The following is a 21,832-nucleotide window of genomic DNA, read 5'->3' as shown; positions in this document are numbered from 1 at the left end:
TAAAAATCATTATCTAGACGTTTTAACATGCCAATAACACAGGTGATGTTTTAACTGTGCTTTAATTATAAATTTAAATAAATTACTTGGATAAGTCTGAAGTTTCTCCCAGGTAATTCCTAATTTTCAGCTACCAAAACTTTCAGACTTACCCAAGAACTTTTAAACACAGTTACAGGAGTTAATAAAAAACTTCCCCCAACCTTCTGAAATAACGTTTAGGATACCAAAAATAAATATTTCAAAACATGCAAGAACTTTTGGGATTATTTATTATTTAGTCATTAAAGCACTGGCCATATATAGATCTGAGCACTTACACTGGGTGTTTTCAAGGGACTCTCAACTGACAGATAAAGCTCAAGGTGTGATCCTTGAATTGAGTAAAGCTGTAACAATGTTTCTGGCTTGTTTCAAAGTAGCACAGAATACAGTATTCCCACTGAAACATTCATAACAAATTCACTGTTAGCAACACAAGCCACTGCATGGAACTACATTCAGCAAAAGCCTTTCGAACTGTACATGCTCAAACTTGCTATTCTAAGCAGCAATGAGCTACCCTGAGAAAAAATTTGTAGGTCCACAGAAAAATAGTTGAAAATAGACTGAGAGGACCTTGAGAGGTCATCCAATCTATCTCAGTGCACCAAAGCATGATCAGCTATTCCTACAATGCTGCTTGCAAGATGTTTATGTCTAATCCCTTCTTAAATTTTCAGTAATAAGAGTTTTCATAGTCTATTCCAGTGCTTAATTAAAATAGAAGGCTTTATTAGGATCTGAATTAATGACTTGTGCCCTAACTCTTGAGCTGTGAAGCCACGCAGATACAAAGCACTTAACTAAATCCTGACATGATTAAAACTTATTATGTCATAGAATCATAGAATGGTTTGGGTTGGAAGGGACCTCAAAGACCATCTAGTTCCAACCCCCTGCCATGGGCAGGGACACCCTCCACTAGACCAGGTTGCCCAAAGCCCCATCCAACCTGGTCTTAAACACTTCCAGGGATGGGACATCCACAGCTTCTCTGGGCAACCTGTTCCAGTGCCTCACCACTCTCACAATAAACAATTTCTTCCTAATATTTAATCTAAATCTACCTTCCTTTAGTTTAAGGCCATTACCCCTTGTCCTGTCACTCCATGCCCGTGTAAACAGTCCCTCCCCAGCTTTCCTGTAGGCCCCTTCAGGTACCGGAAGGCTGCTATCAGGTCTCCCCGGAGCTTTCTCTTCTCCAGGCTGAACAACCCCAACTCTCTCAGCCTGTCCTCACAGGAGAGGTGCTCCCGCCCTCTGATCAATTTTGTGGCCCTCCTCCAGACTTGGTCTGACAGGTCCATGATGTTCTTGTACCAGGGCCCCCAGAGCTGGATGCAGTACTCCAGGTGGGGTCTCACAAGAGCAGACTAGATGGGGAGAATCACCTCCCTACCTAAGTAGGGATATAGTAGTGATAGTAGTGAGCTATCATCTTAGGCTTCTTTAGCTGTTCTCTCACTGCATCTATTCAACACATTTTGCATACACTATGTTAAAAATAGTACACACCAGTATTAAAAACTCCTTAAATGTTTTGAATAAATAAAACCCCCTACAGATACAAGTCTTTATTTTTGAAACATAAAATTACTGCAAGCATTTCTTTTATATAAAATGTTGTTACTTCAAGTTCCATTAATTCCACATAATTTATTGACTAAGGTGACTGACTTTTTCCTTTGCGGAGTATTAAAAGAAACAGCAGGACATTGAAACTTGCTTCTCTGTAGACAATCAACCTCAGATATAAGCCATTAACATGCAGATTATTCAGGTACAAAGCCAAACTTCCTTAAGTTGGGATACTTGAGCAACTATGTGATTTCATAAACCTTGTCTATTTTACACTACCACTTTCTTCTTATCTAATATGACTCAAGCGTATAGCTTAACAATACAGAAAAACAGCCCCCTTTCCTCCACTTCAATGCTTTCCTTGGCACTGGCATTTGTCCAGGCCTGTGCCAAATCAGGTCAGAAAAGTAAACTAAAAAAAATTTTGCAGCTCTCAGGGAATTTAATTCTCTGAATTAACTCAGCTTGAAGTCAGACAAGTGCCACAGCATTATCCAAGATGTCAGAAATATAGCATAAAAATCTTTGTCCAGGCCAACAACTTTCTGTAGCTGAAACAAGCTCCAAATTGTGTATGTTCATTTGTTCAGGAGGAAAAAAAAAAAAAAAAAAAAGGACAGGTAAGTGAATTTTTTATTTAGTTCCCTATCTGTATAGGTGGTAAATTATTACACATCAATTCAGCACCCTTAGTAAAAACAAAAATAAACCCAAACAAAAAACCCCCAAACTCAAACAAAAAAACCCCAAAACACACCACCTATTCTCTGTTCATCTGCTCCAAAGAGGAAGAATAAATACATATGTAGAAATCACTTCAATATATCCAACTCCTGCTGCACACACGAAAATAAAAGAAATTCCTCTGCTCACACACATTATCCTAAGAGTGACTCCAGCACCTGACAGTATACAAATCTTATTACCAGGACTGTATTTGCATGAGAAGGCAGGTAAGCTTCACTGTCACTGCCTCCTGCAGTCCCAGGCCCACTGAAACGCCGCGCGCCTGCCTGGGCTCCTTCCAAAGGGAACTGGGGCACACGGGAGTATGTGCCAGGTCCTCACCCCACGAGTCAGGGGGCAGCCAACGGGCACAGCAAGGCTGCGTGCTGCAATTCCTCACAAAGCACACATGGGTTTCTTAGAATCTCTTTGCATGATAAATGACAAAGGTTGAAATTTAATATTGAAGTCAACTAAAGCCATTACTCTTTTATGCTCATTTTGCTTTTTAGCTATTTTAAGAAATTCTACTAAGGAGCAACTTCACTATTTCCTAAAATTCAGGATTTCCAAGGTGGAAATTTGTGTTTGTTTTGACAACAAACATCAACTGCTGGAAGGCAGGAGGAGAAAGACTCCCTGTTAAGTGAAAAAAAATCGTTTAACATACAAGTCTAAGTTCTAACAGTAACTAATTTTGGCAATCATGTTATGTAAGGAATAATACAAATAATCTTTATCATGGTCTGATTACAACCTCAAACCACCATCTTTTGAGCCTGTGGGACAAAGATTTTCTTTTCCAAAGCTATGTTTTTCTGGACATTTAAAATCACAATAAAATACCATTTCTTCTGTATATACTTAAACATTAACTGTTATGATAAATTAATGATTCAAAATAAATGTTAAATGGAAATTTAATTAATTTAATTAAATGGAAACTTAGAAATTATGTCAGAAAACAGACCTAGACAATAATAATGTATTTAGAAGACACATGCTACTTTTTACACAATTGAATTGCTTCACTCAATAAACAAATAAATGGGGGAAAAAAGCAGCAGCACATTTCCTTCAAAAAGAGTTAAGTGGAGCATTAAGCATACCACGGGGGTTCCTTGCATCAAAGGGAACATATGGTAACTGTTACTGATAAGAATGAGCTAGCAGTAACTTTGTGGTTGAGCCACTGAAGTACGTCCCTGGAAATCAGAGTTCATCTCCTAGCTCTAGAACAGACCCCATGAACTATGCTAGATGGAGTTACTGTTGAGCCTCATTTCCCCATCTGTTACACAGAATTCCGCCCCCCCCCCCCCCTATTTCCAATGGGTGAGGCATTTAATCTTATTTCAGAGAATAAGGAGAGAATAAATAGCACAGCATCATGTATGCAAGCATATAGCACAATACTTGGAATAATCAACCACTCCAGTTTGTCTAAACCTAAAAAGTCCCTGAAGAGATTCTAACTTCTCAAGTTTTACTGATTAAATTATTCCTGTCTTAGAAGCCACCAAGATTGAAAAAACAATTATAAGGTTTTACTCTTGCCTGAAGAGCTGCTTAAAAGTTTCATTATTGGAATACTGCTATGAATTAATACTGCTATTTGACAAAAACCCAACCAAACCCCAAACAACCCCCCCCAAAACCACAAAAAACACAACCCCAAAACCAGTATCTTGAATGAGTTCTTAAAGATGATAGATCTACCAACTGCCAAGTTCAACCAACTCATAAAGCTAATATTTTTGATGTGCAGAAATAATTAAACACCCACCTTACTATATGTATCATTGTGAATCTAAGTCAAGCATTTCAAATGACAAACAACTGCAGTTAGTGTGACAGATCACAATAATTTCAAAGACAACAGACATGTCTTTAAACATGCCAGTCTGGTTACATCTACTTTGTGTTAGGTGTCCCAGCTGTGGCAAGAAATATTACATATGCTATAATGAACTGCCCACGTCAGAAAAAAACCTAACAGAATGATTCAAGAAGTCAAACTCAACACCTTCCACGAGGAAACCAAGAGCTGCAGAGCACACACAATAGCACATGAAGGTACTGAATTCAGCAGAGTAAAGCACCTGCCCACTCCTACCCTACCCAGCTGACAGCAGGACACCAGTACGATGTCACACAGTAGAAACGTGTTAACTAAAAAACAGTACAGGTAAAATTGTACCATTAAGGATCTGAAAAAGCTAAAGAAAAAACCCACACACTTATACTTCTTTCATGCAGATGATATGTTTCTCAAGACAGTATTTACATATATATAACATCTCTTATCTATCAGTCATTTGTAGAATACAGAATATACTACTTATTTAGATGAGAATTAAATTGCCAATTGCCACTTTTAACCCAGTGTAAGAAAATGTCACTCTACAAGTCTGTGAAAAACCCAGACTTCAGAATACACTGTACTGACAGCAGGCATTTATGAGAAACGATAGTCGAGTGCTGCAAAGAATTCTGCCTATAATGGAGATACAATGGATAAGTCTTCAAAATCCACATAGATCAGTCCATTTAGGTGATTCCACTTTGGCTTTGAATTGTTTACCCATGTTGGCTACATAAGAAATGATTGTAAATACATTCTTTGTTCCTGTGGAACAGAAGTACAACACTGATTATACAGACTAGTACAGAATGTAAAGAGACAATCACAGCCTCATGGCTTCAGGTGGCAAGACATCTGATAAATTTCAAATTCCACACCAGAAGTATACGTTGACATAGAGAATGTCACATTGACATCAGAATGGAATTACAAAGCAACAATTACGTTATACCAGATTTTTTAAAGCATCAGCATGACCTTTAAATGCTAGCACCCCTTGTGTTGTGCAAGGTTCAAGTAATTCTGGATACACAAGACAAAACAAGGAATTCTGCAAAAAGGGATTCATACAATCTATTTAGATCCCTAAATAGGTGATCACAAATTCCCTGTCAAGAGCAGCTGAAAAAAAAGAACTTTCTCCACAGCTAATTTAGAGCACTTAAATTAAAACTCCTAAAGATAGATGGCACAAATGCTTCCCAGAAAGTCTACCAAATGGCACCTCCTTATGATGGCCAGCTATTTCAACATACTGGTGTCCAAAATTTGCCTGTCATAACTGTATTTATTCTCCTCCAGTTGACATTAATATGCATAGCTGGGTATACAGATCAAAGGATCAGGCTAGTTATTCAGGCATTCAAATACAAACTCAAATCATCAATACTTAATTTGCTTGAAAGCAGATGACTTGAAAACAGGCACATCCTCACCACAAAAAACAAACCCATGCTTGTTATAAATCTGGATTAGACCTTCAGTCAACAGACAGCACCATTCCACAGGCTTTAAAGGTGTTGTGATTTAAAACAGGAAACTTTGAAAACAAAACAAAAGCACATTATACTGTATAGACAAATGATTTTAAATAGAATGTAACAACTTACACATTGAAAAAGCTGTCACCAACCTATTTGTACCTATAGAAAAGGAAGCCCTGCAACTGATATCTGAAAACCATAAATCTGTATTTTATCTTAAAAAAAAAAAGTTTGCATTATTACTTAAGAAGGACCACGTTCTACAGATCTGCTGTCCTGTACACCTAAGTTACAGCAGCAGTCTTCCAAAGTAATGCTAGTTAAAGGCATTCTATTCCTTCTACTAAATTTGCTCACCCATCAGAGCAAATCACCTCTTCTGTGGTACCACTATAAAACCAAATACAGGACTGCACTGGGAAACAAGTAAATAAGTTAACCCAATATAAAACCTTGCAGAGTTTTTAAGACAAAGAAAGTGCCTGAGCTGAGTTTTAAAGCTCAATAATTTGAAATTCCATGTGGATAACACAGTGTTACAAGAACTATGTCAGCACATCTGAAATGTTAGTGGGAACTCTTTACTTCACTATTACATCTAAAGACATTATTACTATCAAACTATGACTGAAATCACAATGAGTTTTCAGGTGGATGTAAAAATATATTTGCCCAAGGATACTCTTGCAGGATAGGGTCTGTAATTAGGATATTACTATGCTACAGATAAACACAACTCATGCAAATTGAAAATGTAAGTTATGTATTTAGGTCATTTGTTTATGTATTTGACTTAAACTTATCTGTTTTCACTAAAACATCTTTTCTTAAAAACTCATTTCAGGTAAGCAGCCCTTCTAAGTCTACTTTTCTTCTGTTTGAGGTTCATCTGAGAAGCTTTTAAAGGTGCAGTCTGATCTTTTCAAGAACTGAGTGTTTATTCTAGACTAGGGCCTTAGAGTGCAAACCTGTCAGTTCAGTTGCTGTTTCATGTTTTGTTAGTGGTCCTACAACAGTTTTTGGTGATAAACTGCTGTAGACTCATGTCAATGTAAGTGTTCAACTATTTTTTTAGGCAGGGGTAAAACATACTTGTTTCAAGAAGTTTATGACAGTAGTTTAAAAACAAATAATGTCTGAAATACACTAAAACAAGTAAAAAAGTATAGTTAGTCATGCATATACATGCATTTCAAACAACAACCTATTTTGCTGCCTTTCCAGCATATATACCATTATTGAAGTTACATAGACCACATGCGGTGACCATGGAAGACTAAAGTAACAATTAAGAACTTTTCTCTAAATCACTAGTTTAAGTGGTCTTGCAGGAACATCTCTCCTACCATCTCCTCCCCAGCCCCCCAAGCATCACACTAGTACTGTAGTTACTCCCCATTAAAAAAAAATAATAATAAAAAAATCATCTAAGATCACCAGTTCAGAAGTCAGCGAATAACCAGTAAGAATTTTAAAGTAACTACAGTAACTAGCAAGAATTTTAAAGACATCTATCTGCCCGTCAGATCAGAACCGCAGATTCTTCTGAGCCCCAGAGATGCAGTCATTTTAAGCAGAAGGAAGACAAGACAAACACCAAAAGGACAAACACTTCTGATAATGCAGAAACTTTGCATTGGTGTCTCTCTCTCTCTTTGCTCCACTCATGAAGGAATAAGTCCTAACCTTGCGAATAAATGTTATTAGCTGGCCCGAGTCCATACTGTTCAAGATCAGCATCGCTTTAAGCAGCCTGGCTGCGTATCAGCTGGAGCAGATTCAGGTAGAAGCTGCACTGTCAGAGGAAGCTATTTCTTTTCAGATGGGAGTCTGGTCGCAAACCAGCACATGCACTGTGGGCTACTAGGGAATCACGGAGCAAGCACAACTGACTGCGTAGGTGTAGTGTTTACATAGATCCAAACCAACACAGTAGTACACTGTAGGAAAAAAATGAAAATAACTGAAGGCATCTATGGTCTCGGTGAATCTAATACCCAGCCACTCTCGTTATCGCAGCCTGGGAAAGCTGACACGCGTCCTGCCTAACAAGGACAGGAGCACAACACGAACTCCCCGCTACCAACAGCAGGAAACCACACCGCGCTGCATCTCAGGGATGTTCCCATAAACGCCACCAAGCACGCAGCTTCACCCATGCAAAACGTCCCTGCGGTTTCCCAAACGCTTGCGAAACTGCAGAGACAACCCCATCCTGCTTAGATAAGGGGGCAGCGGCACCCGGGCGGGACGGTCCTCGGCCGCCGCAGGGGGAGCAGCGGTAAGGCGAGGGCACCGGGCAAGGTGAGGGCAGGCCCCAGCCCTCCCGGCCCCCCCACCCCGGGCCGCGCTTGCGGAGGCGGCGGGGCCGCCCCGGGTAGGGAAACTCGCCGTGACAGTAACCAGACACCGCGCTGGAACAAAAGCGCCCGAGTCGGCCGCCGCCGCAGAAGCAGGTTACTCCCTCCCAGGGAAGGGGGCGGAAGGGGAGGGAGCCAGCCGGGAGCAGCCCGGTCCCGCGGAACACGCCCCGATCCCCGGCGCGGGGGAGTCCCGGCCGGTCCCGGCGTGAGTCAATGCCCCGGAGAGGAAGCGGCGCGCAGGGGCCGGCCGGGTGGCAGGCGCCAACGCTCAACCCCCGCTGCCCGCCCGAGCGGCCCGGGGGCTCGGCGCCTCGCAGCGCCCCAGCCCCCCGCCGGGCCACTGCCCCCCGTTCCCCTCCCGGCCCCCCGCCCGCAGTCGCAGCGCTGCCCGTTCCGAGCGCCCGCGAGGGGAAACTCTGCCTCTCCCTTGAGCGGCGGCGGCAGCGGGACCTCAGGTCCCGTCCCCTTCCCGCAACTTTCCCCACAACAACCCCCCGCCCGCTCCGTACCTCGGTGCTGCTCTCGGCTGTGCTCTCCACAGCCATCTTCTGCCAAGGGTCCGCCAGCTGCGCCAGGGGCATCTTCCCCACCCGGCTCCCGCAGCCTCCACGCTCCGCTTTCCCGCACCCCGGCAGCGAGGCGTGGACGGCGAAGCAAGCAACGAGCCCTCCGGGGGGCGCGGGACACCCCAGTTGCCTCTAGCAGCGGCTCCTACGGCGAATGCTGCCCGCTGCCGCCGTCCGGCCGCCCGTCCCCCCGCCCCCTCCCCGCTGCCAGGCGGAGCCGCGCTTCCGCCCTCCCCCCGGCCCGCCGCTCCGGCCCGGCTTCCGCTCACAACATGGCGCCCGGGACGTACCTGCCTGGCCAACGGCGCCTGCGCGTGCCACGGGCGGGCGGGTTCCTTGCCGCTCGCAGGTGCCGGGCCGGGCCGTGAGGCGAGGCGGGGCGGCCCGGCCCGGCCCGCCGCGCCGAGCAAGGCCGCAGGGGATGGGGACAGCGAGGCCCGCCCGGCTCAGCGGGCAGGCGGCGGCCGCGCACGGCGGAGCCGAGCCGAACTTAGCCGCGGGCGAGAGGCTGGAGCGCGGCGCTGCTGGAGGCCCGGGCAGGACCGGGTCAGTCGCGGCCGTGCCGCCGCCCCTGGCCGGCGGGCGGGGGAAGCGCTCGGTGACCACGGGCAGCCGGGGGCGGTGCGGGCCCGGGGCTCCCGGGGGGCGTACTTCGCCGCTATCCGGCCTCAGTTGGTTTTGCCCAGCGTTGTGCAGGCAGCGATGGGCAGGCCCGCGGGGCTGAATGGCGGCAGCGGTCGAGGCGCGGTTCTTTACACGAAGCGCCCGTGTGGGATTTCACCCTCTGCCTTGCTGCTGCGAGGTTCGGTCCGGCCAGCCCCACGGAAAGGGCTGCTGGAAACGCCTTGGGAAGCCCGGGCAGGGCCCGGGGCTGGCTCTGCTCAGGGTGGTGATGGGGGGCACGGGAGAGACGAAAAGTTTGAGACACGAGTGAGGACAGGGAGGAAGGCATAGCATTGTGCAGAATATCATTAGGCAAAGAGGGAAGGGAATTAAGATGCAGGAATTTGGTTTTATAGCAACAACATTGAAGTAGTGGTTGGACTGCATGAGTAAGAGTTGCCTCGAAGCAGGAAAGTCATATGTCTGCAGGCCAAGAGACATGAAGATAAAGTTGTCAGAAAACCCCCACAGGTTCTGAAAACAACACTTATTTTACTTTTTATCCTCAGCTGTTAGCTATTACACAAACAGCTGACGTAAACATATACTGAGATCCATGAATGTATGTGGTCTTACATGGTTCTCCTAAAATGTTGAGCACTGTAATAAACGCCCATCCTTTTGCAACATCAGATGGCTTGGCTGGTGCAGAAGAATCCTTGAAACATTAGACCAGCAGCTGAAGATGGGTACTGGTGTCAGACATCTTGCTGTCAAAGCCAAATTTTTCAGAACTGTGTTTGAGAAGGCCACTTCATTTTCAACCACCCCCACTGTCCCAAAGCATTTCTAGATTTTGACATGTCACATGATTTTTGCATCCTTGATAAAAGTTAACATTCTTTAAATAAGTGGAGGTTTTTTTGGAGTGGGAAGAATGGCAAGAGTGCTAGTGATTAAAAATGTGCATGTGTATGCACACACTACTGTGATGAACACAGGCTATTTCTGTGTCTGCTTGATAGTATTTTTGATCCCACTTTATTTCATGTAAGCATAAATACCTATCTACAAAGAGGTACAAAGAAGTGGATAGGCAGTTTCTCATAATGAATCAGACTTGAGCTGGTACTACAGAGACTTCCATATCTGAAATAAAAGGTCATAGTTGAATGATCACTTGAAGCCATCACCACTGCCAGGAGAAGCAGCTGTGCCCTTGCCTTGCTCACTGCTGTTCAGTCTGGCCCTTGCATCAGCCTCCCTTTTGAAATGGTGCAGCTTGTGCTGCCATGTGGTAAGTTAGACTGGGGAATAGATTTACGTCAAAACTAACCCTACCCTTTTTACCTTCTGTTGTCCTCAAAAAAACCCCAACCAAACCCACCAACCAACCCTATCAAAGTTTGAATTAAAGGTTGAAGAGAGGTTGGGACTCCTTCCTTCAGAAACAGGCAACTTGCAAAACTCTGGCCAGTTATTGGTATGAGATTTAGAACAAGGTGATAGAAAACAGATAATTCAGTAGTGCTTGGCAGCCTTTTTGCTCAATAGCATAATGTAAATAGGAAGGAATAACGTTTTTGTAGTCTGATCAGCACCAGGTCACTTCAGTCTCAAACTGGCTGCTGGAATGTTGAACAGAAAACTCATATTCGCAGTAGTTGTACATTATGTGTTTGGCGCACAAATCAAGACTTTTATAAAAATCCACGATGAAAAAATGTTTCCTTCCATCCCTCTGGAAACATGACTTTCTATTCTCTCACAGGGATAACTTGCTTTATGTTATCAAAGCTCATGTATTTGTACCTGCATCTACTACACAGTTACGTACATACATCTGAGATGTGCCATTAGGGAAAAGAACCTGAGCAGCTGAAAGGTGGCAACCACATCAGGAAAAACCCCCTAATCCTAAGCTTGCATTTAACATAGTTCAAGCAATCCCTCTTTATGGAATCACAGAATCATAGAATGGTTTGGGTTGGAAGGGACCTCAAAGATCATCTAGTTCCAACCCCCCCTGCCATGGGCAGGGACACCCTCCACTAGACCACATTGCCCAAAGCCCCATCCAACCCGGCCTTGAACACTTCCAGGGATGGGGCCTTCACAGCCTCTCTGGGCAACCTGTTCCAGTGCCTCACCACCCTCACAGTAAAGAGTTCCTTCCTAATATCTGATCTAAATCGACCCTCCTTCAGCTTAAGCCCATTACCGCTTGTCCTGTCACTACACTCCCTGATAAACAGTCCTTCACCATCTTTCCTGTAGGCCCCTTCAGGTACTGGTAAACCACAATTAGATCTCCCAGGAGCTGCCTTTTCTCCAGGCTGAATATGATAAAACTTATATGATAAGACTTGCTCTAAATAAAAAATTCCATGTTCTCCCTTTTTCCTTTCGTAGTTGTGTAGTCCTTTCCTGCCATAGATACCTATTCCAAATTACTTGTTCGAATTAAAACTCCTTTTTTTAGAAGGAGAGTGGGTGTCACATTGCAGTTAGCATCTCTAAATTTTGTATGCTGGTCATCTTCTGTCCTTCCCTGTAGGCATCCTACGAATCCAGAAAAAACAAGGGCAAAGATCTTACACACTAGCATATAAAAGTGCTGCAAACAATAGAAATCTGACCTTTTTTCAGTCACTGAAGTGCAGAGGGTAGGCAGAAGTATGCCATTTTATTGTTCAGGGGGTTGAGTATTATCACACCATACATTTAAATTTTATAAAGCAGAAAGTGGCATCAGGCTTTTAATAGGAGCTACTATGCAAGAACAGGCTTCAGGGCAAGAAAATCATCTGGAAATTGTCTGCACAGGGAAGAGAAACATATCAGTTAATCTCCGGGAGATGCGGAGGATTCTGGCTTTCAGATCCCGCTAAGCTCAGAGTTGGATTGTGCTCCCAGCAAGCGGTAAGATGCTGAAGCTATTTTGCCTCAAGACAGCAGCTCCTGTTTTTCATTCCTTTTGTCAGGCCAAAGCAAGATCATGCTTTCACCTGTGGCAGCAGACCTTTTCTTCCCTCTGGGCACAGCCATTACTACTTGGCTGTAGTCACCATTAGTAACTGTCTGTCACCAGACTCAGTTGTGGGGGTTGATTTCACCTTTGCATAAGTGGTTGCAATCGTATTGCATCCACACAGATGTTTTCCATGCATTGCACCGGAAAATTTGATCACGTTCATTAGGAAAAGGGTAGCACATGGCACTGAAATGACAGTGCCGTATAAAATCCTGTTGTCCTGCCATCATGTGAATTAGGTGGGCTTCACTAGCTGCACCATTTTTTGATCTCATTCTAACAAATCTCACTGAAATGTCACCCTGTTCAAAGGGAGACATCAGCTTAATAGGACTTACCTGTCTTTCCTCACAGAAGGCATCTTGGTGTGTGAGTACTAGAAATTGGAGAAGCTTGCTTATGGTCAGTGGTATCTAATGCTTTGCCTAGGTTTGAAGTAGTACCTACTTACTCTTTGCAATTAAGGCAGAATTCATGGCAGAGTTAGTAAATCACCATAGTCATACCCCCCAAAATAGTAACTCTAAACCAGGATTAGTTATATTAATAATAGTACTATCAGAATAATATTTGTGAGCTTGAACTTGCATTTTAAAAATACAAATAAATGGGGAAACACCAAAGCAAACTAGTTAGGGCAACAAAACCCCAATCCAACGCTCATCTAGAAGGTGTAGTAGTTTATTAGATGTGAATTAATAAGCAATATCTTCTGGATTAAAATGAATAGAATGAAAAAGTAAATGCATTCCAAAAGTGTGAAATTAATTTTCAAGTATTACAACCATAGTACTGAGGTGTATAATTTAAATTTAATGCACAAGAAAATATACAGAAGTTACTGTCCAAGTTTACATAGGAAAAACCTCCAAGGAGTTAAAAAAAACAACAAAAAAAAAGAGGTAGTTTATTTGTATAGCTAGTAGACACAGAGAGTCTCTTACTCTCAAGACACCTGGATTCAGTTCCTAGCCGATCACAAAGGACAATTGTGTAATTTAGTAAGTCACTTAATATAGATGAGATTCAACTAAGGACACTTGGTCTTTCTTAATGATGTTTTCAAGAGTGTGAAGAGGCCTTGATTGGAGAAGTGTAAATATGTTCTGCCAAAATAGACTAAGGAAGCCTTAGTGCTAATTAGAACTGGTTGCTCTGTGCTTTAGTTGCAAATATAAAGAACATCTCCTTAACCTCATTGGGATATTGAAAGGATGGTTTCATTGATGTTTGGAAAGCTGACAAAGACCGGGGGAGAGAGACAAAGTGCTGCAAGAAGTTTCTAGCTGGTGTGAGTTGTCATAGCAGAGACACCAGAAGGATTGCCTATATAAACCAGGGTTAGAGAGAGTTATAATCAATAATTAAAAAGGGAAGAACCAAAATGAATGTCTATCATGTATTAAGACTTAACCTGACCTTTCAAACAACATCTGCTGAAGGGCGCTTTCACCATTACAGGCCCCTGGATGATGGAATCATACAGGAATGCAAACATTTCCTACAATTTCCTCTGGCAGCCTCTTCTTTGAAGTTTTGATCCTGCAAGTGTAGTAGAAGATGTGATAATGACAATAAGAATACTTCTAAATCCTATGTATATTAGGGATACGGTGTCTGACTCACTGCTTAAAACTCTAGCTTTTCTGGATGTATGTATGTTTACATAAAATTGCACCGAAAGACTAAAGCATAATGGATCAGGTTTGATGTTATTACTGCTCTGAGTTTTATCTGTGGTCACTGTACTAGCAGGAAATATTGCGCCTGTGGTTTCTACATCCTGAGTGGAAATCTGGAATTCAATAAAATATGGTCTCATTACAGCATACCTGTCTCCAACATATGTTCTCATTTTAGTGTTTCTGTACGTACAGATAGCTCAGATTTGTGTTCTGAATGACAAAGCTTATCCTGTTCACCACAGAGTATGAGAAACCTTTTGCTGAGCTTTGAAATCTTACATGGAAACCTGCTATCAAACGCTGAATACAAGATGTCACCCCATTTCAGCAGAACATTGGGAAGCAGATCAGAATTTCAGATTGTGTTATTTTGAGACAAAAAGGAAACAGTAGAGTATGAACAAGGATCAGTCTCCGAGGGTCAGGGTTAAATGACACAAGTTAGCTGTTCACAAAAGAGAAAAAGATACAGAGGTGTTAGAGGTAGAATATTATATTATACAAGCTAGTATAACAATAACAAACTTATCAGCTTCACAAGTCACTGCTATAAAACACACCAGGCCTAGAGGAGGCCACAGCATTATGTTTACCCCACCTGTCTCTTCCCCCCCAGACCTATCGGTTTAAGCGTCATGTACCTTTCCATTATTGTTACTAAATTAGGTCTGATTTAAAGAGTCTACTGACAAGCAAAACTCAGTTTATCTAGCTTTTTTTGGATCTGAATTTATAACCTAAATTTCCTTATTTTATGCTCTCCCAATTAAATAGTTTTAATGTTCTCCTCCATGCCTTGGTCTCTCCAAAAGCAACCCACCAAATCATCTACTCTAACAATCTTACTCTTCACTTCCTCTTACAGATTATCCAATACCTCTTAGCCAGGAATCCCTTTTAAATCTAACAAGCTTTACTTTCTCTTTCCTGACCCTTAATTACACTCAACAGGATTCTCCTGACTGAGCTAACAGCTGTCCTTTATCCTGCCTGACACCACCTGATCCTCATTCCCAGCAGTCTGCCGATCTTTTCTGAAATACTTGCTGTTGAAGTGATCAGACCTTAAAATATAGTTTGCTGCCTCTACTGGTTTGAAAGATCCATGTGTTCTCTCAAGACAGTTCACTCGCTTTTCCACTGGCATCTCACATTTGTGCATTGCCTTTTCCTCTGCAGGGAATCAAGCAGCACCAGTCAGAAGGGGATCCATGCCCATAAATGTTCTCCGGTGATCAATAAAACTGTTGCATCATCAAATGTAAATCACAAGGAATCATAATTGTGCATGTTGTACAACAGGCTGTACACATGTAGTATTTTCCCCATCTCCTTGTATGATGTCTGCTGTTCTAGTGCAGCTGGGGAATTCCTGCTGTGAGCCCTGGCCCCTTTATAATTCAGGTATGTGGCGGATTCATACTCCCATGTATCATTGATATATGGCTTCTGTGAAAAATGAGCTTCTCTGATGGTTGACTTACCCTGAAGTGTTTCTTCACCACTCAGTATGAGTTGGGGCTTGGCAAACTCCAAAGCACACAGGCACCCTTCCTTGTGTCACATGGGTGATTTACTGGTGAAAAGGTGCCTACTCTGAATATAGATGTTTTAGATCCCCAGCAATCGTTCCAGGACCATGCAGTGACACAGTCCCACAGTCAGTGCTCATTTCCATCACCCAAAGTCAGCACTTACTGAAGAAAGGTATGAACGTGATGGAAGCCAACTCGTTATCTGGAAGGAATAAAGAGAAATGTGTTAGCTGAAACAACCCTGTCCCCCTCATGGGTACCGCGCTCTGTCCCTGCTGTGTTGACTTGCTTTGTCCTCCTGTTTGATGGAGCAAAGACATCCTCGAGGCCTTGCTCCAGCGTCACAACCTTGCCAAAAGGAGTAGCAATATGAGGAGGCAGCAACATATATCCAGTATTGCAGAGCAGCTGAAGGCTGTGTTAAGACGTGGTCCCTTATTTGAAGCTTTGGTGTTGCAAAAAGGTACGTATACGACAGGTGATTCAGAAAGTGTAAAGTCTGTGCTATCTGAGTGTAAAAGGTTCTGGGTTATGGTATGCTTAAGCTAAGAAGTGGTATGGACTTAACCTACTGCTAGATTAAGCAAGATACTGTAGGTGGAGGAGGAGAGGTTCTGGAAGATTTTTGGCTTGTTGGTCATTCTCCAGTAAGTGAAAAGGAAGGTAATGCAAGATGTAGGAGGAAACGGAAAGGGGAGGCTGAGAATAGGAGATGGCTCTTTAAACAGGGAAGAGGAAAAAGAGCAAAACAATTTTACAGAACATATAAGGAGCAGTTGTGTTTTGGACATGAATAGCCAGTTAATCCTATATAAGAATTTTTCTGTCAATATTTAGTGAATCACAGAAAGTCAGAAAGGCTGATGTGGTAACAGTGATAAGCCATAGATATGCTTTAAGCAATTGTAGAAATCTGCCAATATTTTCTTTTTTAGAGTCACTTGATACAAGATTAATGAAAAAAACCCAACAATTCAGTGTTGTATTAAATCCATTAAAACCAGATAAAATTTCCAATGGCTTCAGCTAAATGTTTGCAGCAAGAAGCAAATTTTCAGCTCATGAGTGGTCCTACAAGTTAATAGAGTCTTTGGTATTACATCACCACAGAGAGTAGAAAGGATTAAACGAGTTCTCAGGATTATTTTCCTCCTCTACTGATTCACTTTCAGCAAAACTGAAACTTTGTCTGACTTCAAAGAAGCTATTTTAAAAATCACAATTTTCAGGAAGGAATGACGTTATTTTGCCTGCTTCACCAGAATGAATGCTCCTCTGCTGTGCACAAATGAGCTGCTTGCCCTAGTTGAACAAAAGCTACGATGAGGGCTTTGATCAGCGTTGACAGTGTTCCTGCAGTATTTCAGTGTCTCATTCCTTTGTGCTTTCTAGAACCACTACTAATGACATTGGTTAAGACAGAGTGTAAATTGCAATAAGATGGCCATCTCCAGAGAGTGCTGAATCGGTCCGTTGCAATGATTCTTTAATTATTAATTTCATTGCTGCAGATTTTTTTTTTTTTTTTGTGTTTAATAGTTTCTCAGGACAAAGAGATCCTTTATGAACTCCTTAAAGCACCACTCATCTATATGACAAAATTTGTCCACTTTAGTCCACAGAAACCCCTTTTACATTAGTGACCCACCAATGTTCTTGTTTAAAGGGTTGCATTCCGCACTGGTTTATTTTTCCTTGGAGACAAGCAGGAAATCTGTCACTAATTTCCTTCCAGCCAGCTCTGACTGCGTTTTCTCAGTCCTCTTAATCCTCTGTACACTTCTTCTTCTCCATTTTATCTTCTGAAGACAGACTTCGTTCTTGTGTTTCTTTCAAGGTATTCATCATCCGTCTCACACAGCTCCAAGCTGGCACTTGGCAGAAGCAGCAGGTCGCCTGCTCTGCCTGCACTACATCAAGCGGATCTGAAGTGCTCACTCACCTCGTGCCCATCTATTTCCTCACTAACCGCTCCTCCTTTTTTCTGCCCAGTCATCTTTATCTTTACCTGTCTCCACATTGCATGTGGCGTGTCCAAAACTTTGCTTCCCTTTTTCACACCTTAATACATTCCCACTTGCCGTACAAGAAACCTCTCTAATCCTCCTTGTCAAGTCATCAGCTTCTCATTAAATCACGTACCTTCGGGAGCTCCGTATTTGCGATTCAGCATTTCCTGTCTGTTGCCACTGCCAGGAGTTGCAGTCCTGTTGCTGCAACGTTCTCATCACCTCGTGTCTCATCACTCACCGACAAAGCCAGACTGCTCCCATCTCTGACATTTCTGCACCTTCACTTCTTTCTGCTTCTTACTCAGGTTCAGCTTCGTGGCTCGGCAGAACTCCATCCCGGCTTATTTCACTTTTCTCATTTTATCCTTTACCTTGTTCATGGTTCCGTATTCTTCTGCATCTTCTTTCCTACTGTTTCTCAGCCTCATGCATTTTTTATGTCACTTTGTGCTTCAGGCTTCTCACGTAGAAAGCCCTGCTCTTCCCCAAATCCCCTCGAGTCTTCTTGTATCCACCTTAATAGTGTCTCTCAGCCGCTGTCCCAGAAAGTGTATTTTTTTCAAGTTAGAAAACTCTTCAAAGTGCACCTTTTGTACTGTCAAAAAGCAGAAGCTTTTCCACCTCCACTTTAAAAGTAAGGAGCGCACTTGAGAGAGAGATATTTTTGTAGATGTAGAGCCACATTCTATACTGTCCTCCGGGGCTCACAGGTTGGGCATCTAAAGACTGACAGACTCCGTATAAGGTCACTTTTGAACATTTTGGCTAATGGTTTAAATTCTTCCCTTTTTTATTTAAGTGTAATTCTAAAGTATTTGGAGGACTTGTTCACACTTAATACAAGACTAAAATTGCTGTAAACCTTAGGTATTGGCGCTCCCTAAAGAAAGAAAGGAAAAAAGAAGTTTTATTCAGTTACAAGCCTTTGAAAAATACACGTATACTTTTAAGCATGGAATGATAATTGCAAGAAATACCTAATTTAAGGGAGTGGGTCCAAAGCAAATATATTAGGAATAGGTGTGAGTAAAAGTTAAGCTTCCCTTTCTCTCTTTTCCACTTCTTCTTTACCAGTGCTGTGGAGACTGAAAATAACTCCACTCTCAGTGATGTCATCACCATTAGAGGCACGCTGTCAGCTTAATTTGTTTTCTGACTTTAGTAAGGGAAATAGAATCTGACTGCTGACTCACTTGTTAGGTCTGAAGTAAAGTAGTTATGTTTCTTTCATCTATCTGGCCGTGAGTTTGGGGCTTTAAATATCCACCCCTTCTGTAGCAGGTACAGGTTCTCCTATTCATGAAGGAAAAAGGAACTGAAGAGTCTGGAATAACTTGGCACTTTGTTGTCATAGAGAAGATGTTGTCTCAACTGGGAATATAGAAGACTTTTGCAGAGCTGCCTAACTGAATAGTTTTCTTCTTTCATACTAGGCCACGGTGGTGGTCTAGTTGTTGGTTGTCTGGGATGGTTGAGTTGTTACCTTAGGCTGAGCCTCAGCAGCTGATGCAGTGCTGGTGGTGTCAGCAAGCGATGGTTTGGCTGTAGATCCATTCTTCACATGCTTTTATTTTTCTTTCTTGGCCTGCCCCCTAATGTCTCTGCAAGCTGAAGTGAAGAAGTCTTGTGGAAAATCAGTAAGCAAATGGACTCTCTTTTGTCCATTTCATAATCCTTTGTTTTCCATGTACCTGTGAGGTTGGGCAGAATTTCTCTTGCCCGCAAAGAATATTTTTGATGTCTACGTGACATGTTTTGTGCACATTTTATTAAAAAAAAAGAAAAAGGTTGCAGTTTAGTTTGAACTAGCAAAGTAGCAGCAAATGGAGACTTTTCCTGACAGCATACTTTTTTTTTTGGCTCTCCTTCTGTATTTAAGTACCCGGGGGCCAGATCCTTTGCTGGCAGAAGATGAGAGGGGCTCTAGCTTTTTTAACCACTTTGCATCTTCTGGATATTTTAAGTTTTGACTGCCACTGACTCACCTAAGCAAAGTGGAGTTGTGTCCATAATCAAAAGATAAGGCATATTTGAATGCAATGAATGGCTCTAAATATTTAGAGTAAAGAACACACACAATAATAATAAGAAAAAGGATACAGTTTCAGTTGTGTGGTTTTCCTCAGGATGTTTAAGTAGCATTGCCTTAGTTTCAATTTATTTTTTCTGTAATCCTTAGAAGTTATTTAATATCAGATCTAATCTTATTTTCTGCCTTTAGCTTGTTTGTTTTTAGTTCCTCCTTCTAGAGCTTAGGTTGGGAGCTACTCCTTGCTGATTTTTTATCCTTTTGTTAGGATGCAGGAGAAAAACATGCTGGCATATTTCTGAATTCCTATGGACTCAATGAATCATTTTTTTATTTGTCACACTTTTAATTATGTGCGTGCATTTTAATGATAGAACCATGTATGTGTAGGAAAACCCAAGGAATTCTAGAAATTGATGTCACAACAACATTAACAACACTCTTTTATAACTCTTCCCCCAGGGATTAATTTAAATTGTAGAATGTATCTGCTCATAAACAAACCATGAAAAGTAATGGCAACATTTCATTTGAATACGAGGTACATGGGAAGGTAATGTACTAGTACCTTAAATCAATGGATACAATATTTTTCCCATTGAAACCAGAGGCATAATTCAAATAAATACCTACAGGAGAAAAACTCAATCTAACTTTTTAACTTTCATTTTAAAATGGCAAAGGTCATCCAGATATAGAGGGTTGCTGCCTAGCATCCTTCAATTTAGAAGCTGACAAAACAGCTGCCTGGTCTAACACCATGCATTTAAAAGACATTGTCTCTGTACTCAGCATCAGGTGCTGGCTCTGTGGGCATTTTTAGGATGCTATGGAGAAGAATTCCGTCCTAATGCTGCAGACCATGGTAGTCTAATTTAACCCTTCTTTAGGAATCTCCCTGAGTTCAGGATAGGATGAATGCAGGATGAAGAAAGTTTACAGTTACTGGCTTAGATATTCATGTCTCTGGCTTAAATGGACTCCACCAATACACACAGTTTCTGTGAAAACATCCAAGTACTTCTTTTCCAGCCTGTAATGATCGATGAAGATTAATGAATACTTCCTTTTGCTCATGGATTGGTACAGGACTTGAACTTAGAAAATGAAAATTTCCATGCTTCAAGGGCTTTATGTCAGAAGCAAGACTAGGAGAGGCTTCATCTTCCATCCCACAGTGATATCTAAAAGGTTCATGCTTAGCCTTGCTCTTTAACTCTGCATACAGTTTGGTGAACTCTTCACATAAACTGTTCTGCATCCTATAAAACAGCTTATACTCATGGCTTTCGAAAGGCAAAGACCATTGAAAGCTCATGGAAGTTTTGTCTGACAAAGAACCAAATAAACTTTAAGTAGAAACCTCAGAATTTGACCCAGAGAGAGCTCAAGTAAATCGTTCTTCGCTGTTACTAATGGTAGTTACTGAGCTGGGTAAACAAGCTGAAGGATATTTCAGCTAAAGAAAAAATATATGGAAAATAAAAAAATATAGAAATAATAAGTAAGCAGCATTACAAGAATTAGGAACTCAGCCTTCTTGATGGTTTTTAAGTTGTTCAAAAGCATAAGCATTAGTACATTGTCTACCATTCTATTTTGTATTTGGTGATGTTTAAAAAATTGTAATAACTGGATTGAGTCTCATGCCTTCACAGAGGTGTGTTCAAACTCACTGAACTTCTACATCTAGAGTCTGGAGGAGCATAAGGGCCACCAAGCCATTTCTGTTTCATACTGCGTGCATTAGCTAAACATGCATACAAAATACAACAAAAGTGAAGAAACTATGGAAGGAAAATTCTCCTTGCTTTATGCACTGTGTAATTTTGCCTTACAAAACAGAGTAAAGCCCAAGTTTTCTAATGGCAATGTCTCAGATCAGGCCCTGAAATAATAAGCTATGTATTATTTGTTTCATCCATTGGTTCCTGGAACATCTACTGTTTTGTCCTGCTACTTCTCTGTCATGGGTTAACCATTTGTATGAGCAAAATAGTACCTGGGCAGCAGCTGACCTGCGTGCTTTATACTTGTCAGCAAAGCAGAAGAAGTAAGTACAAAACTGAACACAAGTTCAGCAAAAGGTAGTTCAGCTTGACTTTTTAGCTGGAGGAAGAAGCTAATACTGGTGTTAATTACATGCCTTTAAAAATGCAAATCTTCATTACAGCTATTGTTCCCAATTCAAAATCAGTTAGATTTACTGTCTATCACAATTCCTAGCTGCAATTCTTAAGCACCAGGAACTGCCTCCATACAAAAGACTGCAATCAAGGACTTGCCAAAATTAAATAAATGCGTGCAT

At 42.0% G+C, this 21,832-nt stretch overlaps 1 protein-coding gene and 1 long non-coding RNA gene across 3 annotated transcripts in view; one reads left to right on the top strand and one right to left on the bottom strand.

The window, feature by feature from the left end:
• The window catches only part of RPS6KA3 (ribosomal protein S6 kinase A3), an 84,102-nt gene extending 75,274 nt beyond the window's left edge, over positions 1-8,828 (bottom strand). For both annotated transcript variants that reach the window (XM_075775060.1, XM_075775070.1), the window contains exon 1: positions 8,570-8,828. In XM_075775060.1, coding sequence (XP_075631175.1) covers positions 8,570-8,641 — 72 coding nt within the window. In that variant the 5' untranslated portion in view covers positions 8,642-8,828. The remainder of the gene's footprint in view (positions 1-8,569) is intronic.
• Positions 8,829-8,859: 31 nt separating this feature from the next.
• On the top strand, positions 8,860-14,092 carry LOC142605102 (uncharacterized). The gene is made up of 3 exons (XR_012838866.1): positions 8,860-9,172; positions 12,056-12,151; positions 13,725-14,092. It is a non-coding gene; the product is annotated as an uncharacterized LOC142605102 (long non-coding RNA).
• Positions 14,093-21,832: the final 7,740 nt, after the last annotated feature.

Source organism: Balearica regulorum, chromosome 1, assembly GCF_011004875.1.
Source record: "Balearica regulorum gibbericeps isolate bBalReg1 chromosome 1, bBalReg1.pri, whole genome shotgun sequence".
Taxonomy (NCBI): Eukaryota; Metazoa; Chordata; class Aves; order Gruiformes; family Gruidae; genus Balearica; species Balearica regulorum.
The sequence above is the reverse complement of the archived record's forward strand: the minus strand, read 5'-3'. Positions and strand labels throughout refer to the sequence as shown.